This window comes from Mustelus asterias, chromosome 7 (assembly GCF_964213995.1).
Source record: "Mustelus asterias chromosome 7, sMusAst1.hap1.1, whole genome shotgun sequence".
Classification (NCBI taxonomy): domain Eukaryota; kingdom Metazoa; phylum Chordata; class Chondrichthyes; order Carcharhiniformes; family Triakidae; genus Mustelus; species Mustelus asterias.
The window spans coordinates 20466876-20480885 of record NC_135807.1 but is presented as its reverse complement, the minus strand read 5'-3'; the positions used below and the strand labels follow the sequence as shown (position 1 = coordinate 20480885).

General features: G+C 40.3%; 1 protein-coding gene across 29 annotated transcripts in view; it reads left to right on the top strand.

Annotated features, from left to right (window-relative positions):
• Positions 1 to 14010, top strand: part of LOC144495599 (focal adhesion kinase 1) — a 528227-nt gene that overhangs the window by 338027 nt on the left and 176190 nt on the right. For all 29 annotated transcript variants that reach the window (XM_078215780.1, XM_078215781.1, XM_078215769.1 and 26 more), the window contains 3 exons: positions 2372 to 2489; positions 6396 to 6426; positions 10578 to 10630. In XM_078215780.1, the coding sequence (XP_078071906.1) occupies positions 2372 to 2489; positions 6396 to 6426; positions 10578 to 10630 (202 nt within the window). The remainder of the gene's footprint in view (positions 1 to 2371; positions 2490 to 6395; positions 6427 to 10577; positions 10631 to 14010) is intronic.

Here is a 14010-nt window from a genome sequence, read left to right as displayed (position 1 = left end):
GGCCTGGCCAGCATTTATTGTTCAACTAACTTGCCCTCGAGAAGGTGGTAGTGAGCCACTTTCTTGAATTGCTAACTGAGTGGCTTATTGGCCATTTTGAAGGGCAGTGTGAGTCAACCCCATTGGGTCTCGAATCACATGTAGGCCAAACCAGGTCAGGATGGTAGGTTTCCTTCCCTAAAGGACATTAGTGAAGGTGGGTTTTTATGGCAATTGATGGTAGTTTCATGGCACCATTACTGAGACTAGCTTTCAATTCCAAAGGTTTGTTTTCTCAGAACTTCAAATGAAAATATGATTGGGATCTCCAGGTAGCAATAAATATCCTGAAATCCAACTTAATTTTAAATTATGAAGCAATAGTCATGGTCCCAATACTTTATTCACAGTTGTTTTCACTTAGTGAGTGGAATTTTGCATTCACCGCACTGGCTGAGACAGAAAACCGGTGTATAGCTCACCAACTGCACATCTGGCTTTTCACGGTAATAATCGATCACTCTGTGCAGAATAAATATGCAGGTTCATGCTGGCAGGGCCAGAAAAAGCCGGGAGTCCCGAGATCTCTATCTTCGACAGATAATACTGGAAGCTCCCCACACACACAAAGGGAAACCACCCCTTCCCCTAACCGACTTGGAAAACACACCTCAAAAATGGAGCTCCTCAGAGAGCTTGGCACTGCCCCTTGGGTACGACCTGGCATCTCCCTCTCCCACTGGGGGCTATATTTACTGGTGCGTCTTCCACTGCGTGTTCCCTCCACCTGGTTCCCATTTTTACAAACTTGTTATAAACCTCGCTGACATGACATCATGTGCCGAAGGAGGGTGATCCCCATGTGTGTGGAACAAGCGGTGGGGAAGCCCTAAATGAGGTTCCCAACCTTTCTGGGCTGGCAAGGGACAGGGGCAATCAAAAAATGGGATTTCGCTGGCGTGATTCTCGTTTTCCAACTCTCAATATTTTGTGCTCACATCTCTGCACTCGCGGCAACTATTTTATTTGTATTGTCAGCTTTTTGGAGGCTGGGTCAAGCTTCTGGAAGTTGTCCATCAGCTTTTCTAAGTTGGCATGTATGGTGCTGGGTCATAGAATTCCAGATTTTTTTGTAAAATACATACTCTTTTAGTGAATGGAAGAAGTGGAAATTTTCTTAGATTCTTATCGCTGATGTATAATAGTGATGATCATTTTATTAAATCACTGAAATGTATACACATTTAAGGGTTGAAATTTTTTACATCTGTTTTTGGAGTATAACTGGTGATGCATTTACAGCATTTACATACCCGAACTGCGAACCCTGAGGCTAGTCTCAAATTGGCCAGCTCTCCCTTGTGGCCTGACCCAATTTGTCCCACCAGCACTGACTCTGGGTGTCACGATTGCAGTGGAGCAGGTTCTCCAAGCTCCACGGGATATTAAATAAAAAGTAATTACTTTTGGTTTGGAGCAGCTTGTTAGGCTGCAGAAATCCCGTTGACAGTGGAGTGGAGCGGGCAGAGTGCCTCCTTTTTAACTTGGTGTCAATTCCTTTGGCAGAGAGGTCCTTGAACAGATGTTAAGCCTCTCATTAGCATAAAAGAGGTCCTGTTTAAGCTGGTCATCAAGGTGCTTGAAAATTAGCTTGAAGTGAAGGCGGTTTTGCCATATTTCAGATATCCTGGGGGGGCATGGCCTTGGGACATTGGTAATTCTTTGCACTCCTGTTTTTTCACTGGAAAACAAACACAAGAACTGATTTCCCCTCTGGTGTCTCGATATCACCGTATTGTGCACCCATACTATACTAATTCAGAATAGTGTATTTGGAATTTTAATTGTGTTCTTTCAAATATCCTATGTTTTTTTGCTAGTTTAACAACATACATAAATGTGTGTAATTTATTTGTGTTTCAGAGCTGGTTGACCCAGTAATCTGCAAGACAGTTCATTTTGAGGAAGCCTTAATTGACTTTATTCCTATATCCCAATTGTTGATTTTGTGTTGCATATTTTGTTGCTTCACTGCAATTAACTATCTTTCTGCATAAACAAAAGTGGTTGGTTTCCTGTTTGATCTTCAAAATTACCCTTTTCTGCTAAATTTCTCCCTCTAACACAATTTGCTGTCTGTCTTATTAAACTCAAACTGTAATTTGTTTTCCCTTTTATGTCTGTTTCTTCTTTGTCAAATCTTTAAGTCTCTGAGTTGTCAATGACTTATATACAAGAAGGAAAAACTGCAGTTGGAGAAGTCTCCTTCCCCATTGAGTGTTCGTGATGATGTATTGACCCTTGACATCTTGTTTAGAAAGGGACTGAATGTCCTGATGGGAACTGACAGCTGGGCCAAGTTATGGCAATAATGTTACATTCTTATTTTCAGCCTTTGACAATAACAACTCCATCACTGAACATCGCAGAGAACATGGCAGACTTGATAGATGGCTATTGTCGCCTAGTGAATGGAATCATGCAGTCATTTATTATTAGGTCCCAGAAAGGTAGGATTTGGTTTCCTACAAAGTTCTTATTTTTTTTAACTGATGTTAGTTACATGTACCATCTGGCTGCTACATTTCAGGTTTCAATGAAAATCTTTGATGTTCAGCAACTGTCTTTTCTCATGAAAATCCGAAATTAAGGAATGTGTTGAAGACATTTTTTGCAGAAACATGCATCGAGCTGGAAATATGTTTTAATAAAACTTAATTGCATATATCTCTGATGCCAGAGATCCAGTCTAAGTTATGTGTCTTTGCTACTCATGTTGACTTCTAGAAAAACAAATGATTCTGACATATTTCGGCATAGTTGCTGATGCTGCTTCACTATGCCATTTTGCAGCTGTCAATTTGCAGTTTGTTGTCCAAGATAGTCAGAGTATTTACTCAGTACTGGGGGCAAAAAGGGAACATGCATTCATATTATTTATTATATATTTTCAGGCTTTCCCTAATAGCTGCACATGTAATGAATTACCTTTAGTTGATCTGTCATTGCTATCGTTATATGGACAAATGTTGGAACTGAATTGCTCACACGGTACACATTAAATAGAAATGATCAATTGGTCTATTTCAGTGCCATTGATGAACAGTGATAGTATTGTGAATGAGAATAACTTGATCACTGAAAGATGAAAAACTTGTTCAAATGTTTAAGTGATTGATGGGGAACCTGCAGGTGGTGGTGTTCCCATGTGCATGGTGCCCTTGGTAGAGATCATGGGTTTGGAAGGTGTCATGGAGGCCTTACCAAGTTGTGACTTTAGCCACTGTACGCTGTGGTGGATGGGATGCCGATCAAGTGGGCTGCTTTGTTGTGGATGGTGTTGAATTTCAAACATACTTCTATGGAATGTGGGCTTTGCTGGCTTGGTTAACGTTTATTGCCCATCCCTAAATGCCCTTGAGAAAGTGGTGGTGAACTATTTATTGCCTTGAGTCGATGCTGTCCAGGTGGTGTAGGTACACCCACAGCACTGTTAGGAAGGGATGTGCTCTTAATCCCCATTGACTTCAGTTTTGCTGAGTTTTCTGGTATAAGCCTCACTCAAATGCTTCTTTGATGTAACCTTTGTTTTGGAATTCAGCTCTTTTCGGTTTGGGCCAAGGATGTAATGAGGTCAGAGGCTGAGTGGTCCTCGTATCATTAAGGGTTAGGATGTCCTTAGAGCCTCCCCCTCTGTTTGCTTCTTGTGTATCCATTACTATTCTCTAAAACTGAAGCTTATTCAAATGCTACAAAAGAAGTTCCTTTGATTGCACCATTTTCAACACAGATCCTCATAACGACTTGCTGAATATTTCTAATAGGTCTCTTATTTCTCAGCACAGTTTTAATTGTTGATAACAAAGAGTCTGAATGATGATTGATAGAACATAGAGAGAATAATTTCCTGATGTGAGTAGTTTCTTTAGATAAAACCACCGGCGGCACGATAGCACAGTGGTTAGCACTGCTGCTTCACAGCTCCAGGGACCTGGGTTCGATTCCCGGCTTGGGTCACTGTCTGTGTGGAGTTTGCACAATCTCCTCGTGTCTGCGTGGGTTTCCTCCGGGTGCTCCGGTTTCCTCCCACAATCCAAAGATGTGCAGGTTAGGTTGATTGGCCATGCTAAAAAAATTGCCCCTTGGTGTCCTGGGATGTGTAGATTAGAGGGATTAGCGGGTAAAATATGTAGGGATGTGGGGGTAGGACCTGGGTGGGATTGTGGTTGGTGCAGACTCGATGGGCCGAATGGCCTCTTTCTGTACTGTAGGGTTTCTATGATTTCTATGATAAGTTTTGATATTTTTGGATTTGAAATTCACTCTCCTGGTACTTCTTGGAGAATGAGTAACACCATGACTATGGTTTTACTGCTCAGAAACAACAGCTGGTTGTGGTTGTTTCAGATTACAGTGACCTTCTATAACTTCTTGCTTATGCGCTCAGTCTCTGTTTTTTGATTTGACATATTTGGGGAAGAGGAATTTATCACAAGATGCTATATTTTAAGTATTCCGTCTTGATATGTCTCCCTTTCTTGGATACCACACTTAATGCACGAACAATGACAATCTACTCCAAATTAAAAAAGGCTTTTTAAAAAAACAAGTTATTATTGGTTCCTGGGATAAACTTTTACCCTGTGACTCAATCTTTGGTTGTGATCCTTCCCATCCCAGACTTATCCATTTCAGTTTGCTTGCCACAGGAAACGTGTTATTATGGAAACACGTGTGAAGCAGCAGGGCCAAAAACAAGGGTGAACAATAGCCAACTTTGTGAAGTGGTTGGGGTGGGGGGATGAAATACAATTTTAAAAAGAGCCCACGGTGACAACTGCTGCAATGTAAATTAATTTCACTTATACATTTATTCAGTATTATAAGCTTGATCAGCACCTCACCCACCACTGCAGACATTCACTCCCTCCACCATATATGCATAGTTGCTGTAGTGTTTGCTATCTGCAATGCACTGCAACAACTCGCCAAGGCTTGTTCAACAGCACTTTTCACATCTGCAATCTCTAATGCCGAGGAGATAAGCCAGAAAGCACATGGAAATGCCAGTTAATCCAAGTTTGTTCCCAAGCCACACATCATTCAGACAGAGAAATATATCAGTGTTCCTTCATCATTGCTGCATCAAAATCCTTGAATTTCCTAACTAACTGCACAATATATCACATTGTGTGCAGCAGTTCAAGAAGGCAGATCACCACCACTTTCTCGAGGGCAATTAGAGATGGGCAGTAAATGCTGGCTTTTCCAGAAATAGCATATTCTATGGATAAATATATATATATTAATGTCTATCAACAACAGATAGCTTATTGTTTATTACTTGGTCAGCACCAAATTGGAAAACAAGATGAAAGCAAAACTCTTGAGCCAATCATTTTGTTTTAATGTGGCTCCTTCATTGCTCTTTGTCATTGGGATGACCCTGCTTACTACTCTGATTCCTTTTTCATCTTCTGCATGAAAAGAATGAAGACCAGCTTCGTTGACATTCCAGAGTCAGACAGATGGGGAATTCAAAGACTGAAATGCACGTAGAACAGCAAATCATAGAAATCATAGAAACCCTACAGTGCAGAAGGAGGCCATTCGGCCCATCGAGTCTGCACCGCCCACAATCCCACCCAGGCCCTACCCCCACATATTTTTACCTGCTAATCCCTCTAACCTCCACATCTCAGGGGCAATTTTTTTAACCTGGCCAATCAACCTAACCTGCACATCTTTGGACTGTGGGAGGAAACCGGAGCACCCGGAGGAAACCCACGCAGACACGAAGAGAATGTGCAAACTCCACACAGACAGTGACCCGAGCCGGGAATCGAACCCGGGACCCTGGAGCTGTGAAGCAGCAGTGCTAACCACTGTGCTACCGTGCCGCCCTATAAATCTGCCTATAACTGTCAAGGTGTGGTGGGTGCATATGGTACTCAGGCATAATTAGGAGAGACAGCAATATTGGCAAGCTAATAGCCTATTTTGTTCCTCCGATATTGTGAAGTGGTACCTTCAACCTTCTGTAGTAGGTTATGTAATTAAAAATTGTTTGATGGAAATTCAGTTCGAACAGGTCTTCTTTATGGAACTAGGAATGAATTAACATTAAACTATAAAATAATGGAAAAAGTTTAATAATTAACAAATTCAAGCTTCAGAAGTTTGGATTAATCCATGGTGAGCTATGTTCTGTTCATGGCTTCAGCTGGCAATGGTATATTTATTGCTTAGTTTGAATATCCTGGTGGTTTCAGATTTTTTGGATTGATATACACCATTTACACATGATTCATGGAGTTCTTGTTTCCATAATTTACAGCTTTAAAACAATATGCACTAATAGGAAAGAATCTGTTGATAATCTGCTTAAATTTGTTGTTTGTTTCTTATTCTTACAGAAGGAGAGCGAGCCTTGCCTTCCTTACCCAAGTAAGTAAGCGTAGTTTAATTTAAGCTAAATAATACTTTAACAATAATTAGTAGTTTTTTTCCATTTTCACTGTAAGGAATAAATATTTTTTAAACAAAGGGGTATAATGTCAAATCATAGAATGGTTACACCACAGAAGGAAACCATTTTGCCCTTTGTGTCCATGCTGGCTCCCTGCAAGGGCAACTCAGCCAGTCCTATTCTCCCTCCCTCTCCCTGTCGCCCTGCAATTTTTTTTTCTTTTCAGATAATTATTCAATTTGTTTTTTAAGGCCACAGTTGAATCTGCGTCCACCACACGTTCATCAGAGCATTATAGATGCTAACCACTCGCTGTGGGGGGAAAAGCTTTTCCTTATGTCGCCTTTGGTTCTTTTGCCATTCACCTTAAATCCGTGTCCTATGGTTCTCCTCCCTCCTGTCAGTGGAAACTGTTTCTCCCTATCTACTCTGTCTGATTTTTGGAGATGGCAATCAAACCTCAACATTCTCTTTAAGGAGAACAGCCCCAACTATCCATGTGGCTGAAGTTCCTCATCCCTGGAGATGTTCTCTTAAATCTTTTCTGCACCATCTTCATAATATCTTCACATCCTTCCTCAAGTGTGATGCCCACAACTGAACACACTACTCCACTTAAGGCCAAGCCAGTGTTTTATAAAGGTTCACCATAACCTCCTTGCATTTGTACTCTATGCCTTTATTTACAAAGCCCAGGATCCGACCATGTCATATTACACTGTCAATCTGCCTTGCCACCTTCTATCGTTTGTGCAAGTATACCCATAGATCCCACTACACCTTCACCCTTCTGGAATTGTATATTGTTTCTTGTCATTTTTCCTATCAAAATATTTCACTTGACACCTCTCTGTAATAAATTCCATCTGCCACATGTCCACCCATTCCACCAGTTTGTCTGTGTCCACTTGAAGTCAACCACTGTCCTGCTCACAGTTCACAATGCTTCCAAGTTTTGTGTCATCTGCAAATGTTGAAATTTCTGCACTGCACACTGAAATCTAAGTTATTAGCATGGATCCAAAAAAACAGTCGTCCTGGTACTGACCGTCGGGGAAGTTGCCCGAAGATGCAGCTGGAGATGGAGTGCAGCAAGACCAAGTGCTTAACCCCAGGAATTTAGGAAGTGAGGGAGTTCATCGGATGCTCCAAAAGCTTGTGGCTTGTGCTACCAAATAAACCTGTTGGACTTTAACCTGGTACTGTGAGACTTCTGACTGTGCTTACCCCAGTCCAACGCCGGCATCTCCACATCATGGTGAACTGACCACTGGGTCGTGACCCCAAAGTGTTTGCTCACATTATTCATTGTTGAAGTTCTCTTGCTTTGTGTCTGCCCATTCCACCAGCTTGTCTTTTGAAGTCCGCCCTGTCTACCTCGCTGTTTACCATGCTTCCAAGTTTCCTGTCATCTCCAATTTGAAATTATGCCTTCGGATCCCAAGTCCAAGTAATTAATGTTCTTGTACTGAACCCTGAGGAACACCATTTCTTACCTCCCCCAGTTCAGAAGCAGCCATTCACCATTACACAGCTTTCTTTCCCATCATTTTTGTATCCATGCTGCTGTGGCATCTTTTATTCTATATATCACAGTACAGTAGTTACTTTTACTTTTTGTGCTCTCTTAATTCAATCTTTTTTTTCCCCTTCATTATATTACAACACAGTCGATATTACTGCTTTGCACCATAAAGTAGGCACCTGTATTTTTTGTAAAAGGAAAATCCAGCTCGGGGCAATGATCTCTGCAATTTCTGAGATTTATGTTAGTACTGAACAAAGCAGACATAGAAACCCTACTGTGCAGAAGGAGGCCACTCGGCCCATCGAGTCTGCACCGACCACAATTCCACCCAGGCCCTACCCCCACATATTTACCCGCTAATCCCTCTAACCTACACATCCCAGGACTCTAAGGGGCAATTTTTAACCTGGCCAATCAACCTAACCCGCACATCTTTGGACTGTGGGAGGAAACCGGAGCACCCGGAGGAAACCCACGCAGACACGAGGAGAATGTGCAAACTCCACACAGACAGTGACCCGAGCCGGGAATCGAACCCGGGACCCTGGAGCTGTGAAGCAGCAGTGCTAACCACTGTGCTACCGTGCCGCCCATGATGGAGTAACCTATCCACGCTAAAATATTTTATATATTATTTATTTTGTCTGGCGACAAATTGTTACTTTAGTAGTCCATTATTTGATGTTGAAATAATGGTGAGGCTAATGGTGCTCTTTGTTATAGTATAATGTGTTACCGTAACCTCAGGCACTGACAGATACCTGATTAAACGTAGAAATCAAAAAGTTCCTGTCTCGGTGTGCTACTGACACACGATTGAAATGTGTTAAATGTAATGAAGTCATTATACTTGATTGGTAGGTATGAACTTAACTCGCTGCAGAAAATTACAGCTCTCTGAATTGAGGCAAGGAGCCTGTTTAGGAACTAGTTACCAACTGTGCATATTCAATTAAACCTGGATTAGCTGTCAGAGATTCATTTAACCATGTGTTAATTGTTAATTACTGCTACTGAAAGTATTTGTCCCTGAAAATTAACTCATTTTCAGGATCTCATTCCTTCAGAATTTAACTGGATATTATAAAAGTATGAAATTTGAAGTTAAACTCTATTTTAATTTCCCTTCTGTCTTTCTTCTCGCCCTTGATCCAATCTTTCTTTTGCCCCTCATTATTTTTGTTTCAACACTTTACTTAACATTAACTTGACACATCGTACACTTCCTTCTCAGTCCTTGTGATGTGCATTTCACAGTAGTTCAGATTGGTTAAAGAGACATGGATTTGCTTGCCATTTTTGGTTTGGTCCAAGCTGTCTGATTTCCCTCACTGTTCCCACTTACAGTGCAGGATTATCAAGGTTAAACAGCGAAGGGCAAGTATATCTAATGGCAAATGCTGTTAACTCATTCCTGCAGCAAGTTTTGGCCCAGTGTTAGTTTTTCACCTGCTCCAATCCTATTTTAGTCCAATATGCCCATTTCCACTTGGAGCTGTTGTAAAGCAAACATATAAACTGGACTTTGCTAAATTGGAGATGGGCTGAAGTCTTTAACAGTTCTTTGTTTACTTTAGACAGTCAAGAAGTAATGATGTGACTATAAGGATAAAAGTTTATTTCATATTGCATGAATTAAATTGTTGGTCTTTTTGTCCCATTGCAGGGTCTATTCATGCCATTTTGCCTTAAAATTCATGTTTAAAAGCAAGCCGATTGGAGTTTGGTTTAAAATGCCACATATTTTAAACTCTTAAGTTTGGAGGAATATGCAATTAGGCTCAGTTCTTTTGATCACAAATTTCACTGCAAGTATTACCCCGAATTGACCATTGCTTTTAAAAGAGGGTACTGAAGAGCAGCAACTTGCATTTATTTATGTTGTATTTTTAAGGTAGGAAAATGTCCCAAGGTGCTTCGCACAAGCATGAGGGGAGGAAAAGCAGGTGATTGAAAACTTAGTCAGAGCAGTGAGTTTTAGGAAGGTCTTTAAAGAAAATAGGGAAATAGAGAGGCTAAACGTTCAGACAATTTCAGGATAGGACTTGGCTGCTCATTATGGTTTCTGTACTTGTCATTCTTTTTCATTCCTGTCAATGCACATGAGCACCAACTGGTTACTATTTATGCAATATGAGAAATGTTGGAGACTGGATTATACTTCCTATTTGGCTTTTAAATGGCAGGGTCAACATTTTGCCTGTTCACAGTGCAAACTAATGATCCTCAGTCAGTCATTTTCTGTAGATTTTTCCCCTTGCATTTAGAATATATATGATAGAGTCAGAGTTTTGTATAAGTTGTAACGCTTGCCTGCAGATCGGAAATTCAGTTTACACCATATCTGACACCAATGTGTTAAGCTTTAACTTAAATATGTTGAATTTCTGTGTTTGCTGCGATACACATGGTACATTCTCTTCATCCACCCTCCAAAGCTTTCATAATAGTAGCTCCTATTCATAGCAATCTCCCTGTGCCAGAAAGGGAATGGTACAACCTGCTAATTATTGCAGGCAGCCATTGGGTGGAAGGAATGAATTCATAGGAGACATTTCAGAAAATGTATAACATTCAGCATCTCGCACATTCATTTTTCAGGTTGTCAAACAGTGAAAAACAGGGATTGAGGACTCGGACCGTCTCGGTCTCAGGTAGGATTTTCTGGGATTAGGAAAATGTTTTTACTTTCTAAAACCCTCGAATTGAATGGGAAATAGTGACCTATGCAGAAGGAACAATTGTATATTTTCCTTCTAAGTGTTTATCGGTTGTTCAAAGTTGATCTTTTGCATTTTTGTACTTTAGGACTTTTCGAGTTGCATACTTCCAGTTCCAAGTCATAATTGTTTGTTGTTTTTATAAAATAGGTTCTTTATTCTGCTTTTTAAATCCACACTTAAGCAGTTCAGTATTTTATGCATTTGAAATTCACAAACATACATTGATAATTATAATTTACCAGTTCTAATTGACAATCCAGTGATGACAGTATTATGTTAACACATATTCTCATTGATTATACAAGGAGACTTGTAAATGAGTGAAGGAATCCTCAGTGCATTATTAATATTATTCTGTGCTCATTTTAAATACATTCTTGAAGACTGCGTGTGTCAACTCCTAAGTGTTAATCAATTGCAATTATCTTATTTTCCTTGAAATCATCACATTTATCAAATGTGAAATATGGAGTAATAAATTGAAAAAGCACTTAAAATATGTTTGCCAATGGCCTGACGATTAATCCAGAAACTCAGCTAATGTTCTGGGGACCTGGGTTTGAATCCTGCCACGGCAGATGGTGGAATTTGAATTCAATAAAAATATCTCTGCAATGGCGAGGCTGGAAAATCCTAGCCTGGGATTCCCTTGCCTGCAATTTGGTTAGTCGAGGAAGGTTAGTGCAGGGACTCCTTTTTTTGCGGGGGGTGGTACAGTGGTTAGCACTACTGCCTCACAGTGCCAAGGACCCGTGTTTGATTCCCGGCTTGGGTCACTGTCTATGTGGAGTTTGCATATTCTCCTCGTGTCTGCGAGGGTTTCCTCCGGGTGCTCCGGTTTCCTTCCACATTCCAAAGATGTGTGGGTTAAGTTAAATTGCCACTTAGTGTCAGGGGAACTAGTAGGGTAAATATGTGGGGTTATGGGGATAGGGCCTGGGTGGGATTGTGGTCGGTGCAAACTCAATGGGCCGAATGGCCTCCTTCTGCACCAAAGGGATTCTATGAATAGTGAAATCAAAATTTGCAGCCTGCAGTGAGTAAAAAAATGGCTGTCGTTGTACAATGTTTCAATTAGGCTTTCATTGTACAATGTTATATTTCACACAAAAATAGAACTTTTTAATGATTGAACAATGACTAGTGAATTTTTCAAGTTTGTCAACACTTGCGTGTTTGTTCTCATTTTACCAACTGTTTATCTTTGTTTGCTGTTGTGAAATTTGTTGCAGTGTTTAATTCTGCTTCATTGATTTTGGTCTTATTAGAATGGCCGAATGAATACCCATGTAATTATGATGTGGAAAACTGCATTGATCATAATTTAACTGCTTACTGCTTTAGAGTGACTGAGTTCTCACAATGGCTGGAGTCAATAAGCCACAGGCTATATTAGCTCTATTGAATAGTAATCAACATAAAAAGTATTCTTTTGAATGTCGCTGGGCTCAATCCTACGTTCAGGTCGATCACAGATGAATGCTAAATGCCAGGCTACTGAGGACAAATAGAAGTTTATTGAAATTTCAGTCAAAGCACAGAGTGAGCTGTGTGTTGTGACCTCAGTGTTAAAATGATGATGAGGCCTAATGTTGGATGTGAAAGGACTTCTTGTACTGGAATTTTTTTCAGATTTGTACCATAGGATTTCCGCAGGAGAAGGTACCAAATCTCAACTGTTTTAGCCCATGTCATTGATCCTATGCCAAGCTAAGGCAAAATATAATTAACAAATCATAATCTCATTGATCAGTTTATCAATTATTTCTTGTCAGTGATTTCACAAATAGCTGCTGTATTCTTAGAGACTTTTGTCACATTAAAAAGACACCTTAAACTCTATTGAATTATGTTTAGTAACATTTTACTTGGACAATTCTGAAAAGCTTTTGCCTTTACAAAAGTTCTTGCAAATTTGAAGATCTGATGAGTGAGGTACGAGCTTTCAATCGTTGCAGCATTGGTATGACCAACTGAATTAAGAGCAGATGTGATTAATGCCAAGAAACATGCATTTTTGGATCACTTTTCTTTCTTTGAAATGTTTTTTTAAATAGCTCAATAGATACTGACTCTTTGACCCATTTGAGCAACAAGGAGACTTGAACAATAATTCAATCTTTAGAGCAGTCTTTACATCTTTAACAGTTCCGTGGTATTATGAGTATCTAGCCACATCAATACCAATGTGTCATTATATGTCATTGAATCATGCAGCACAGAAGGAGGCCATTTAGCCGAGTGTGACTAGATTATAGTCTAGTCACATCTAGTCTGTCTATCTCTCTGACTAGATTATAGTCACACTAGACTAGATTATAACTCGTGAATAAAAATTAATCTTTCCACACTCCCCTTGGCTTTTTTTGCCAATTACCTTAATTCTGTGACTTTTGGTTACTTTCTTTCCTGCCAGCAGAAACAGTTCCTCCTTATTTACACAAAATCTGTCAGAACTTGAAACACCTCTTAAATCTTGTTTCAACCTTTTTTAACTAAAAACAACCCCAGCTTCTTTATTCTTTGCATAACTGCAATCCCCACATTCTTGGTAGCATTCTAGTAAACCTCATCTGCATCCTCTCCAAGGCCTTAACATCCTTCTTAAAGTGTGATGACCAGAAATCAGAAGCAATCCTCTAGAGAGCCAGCCAGTGCTTGATAAAAGTCCAGCATGACTTCCTTGCTTTTGACCTCAGTGCCTTGATTTATGAAGCCATGGATCCAGTATAGCTTCAGCCTCATCCAATTGTTCTGCCAGTTTGCCTGTTATATAAAATGGCGATTGGCTTCACATTCTGTTAGTAATTCATTTAGTGATGCTAAGAGCATAATGTTATGCTAGCTAGCATTGGCCAACTGTCCATCGAATGACACTCCCGAAATTGTAATGGCATTACTTAATATTCACCATAGGATGGCGCTCTAGCAGCACACTTCGTGGCAGAAAAATGACATCTTCCAGAAAGTAAGTAATGGCAAGTTTGTTATATTCACCATGGGGCCCCACAAATAGCTATCTTTTGATGTTCCCTCTGCCCCAGTTTCTGGAGTTTGTATTTTGCCAGCTCCTCCTTTTATGCCTGTTTGTTAAATCCCTGCAGTAGCTGTTGGGATATTCTGCCTGCCGCTGCTTAGTTCCCCTCAGTGAATCATTTGCCCACTTTGCTGTTCTTGCAGTAATGCTACCTTGTCACTCGTTTGTCTGGCTGTTATACAACCCAGTGCTGTGTTATCTTCATCCTGATCAAATTTGTGATGACCAGCTAGAGTTCATTAATGGCAGTGCTTAGCCAGCTATGGACCAAGTG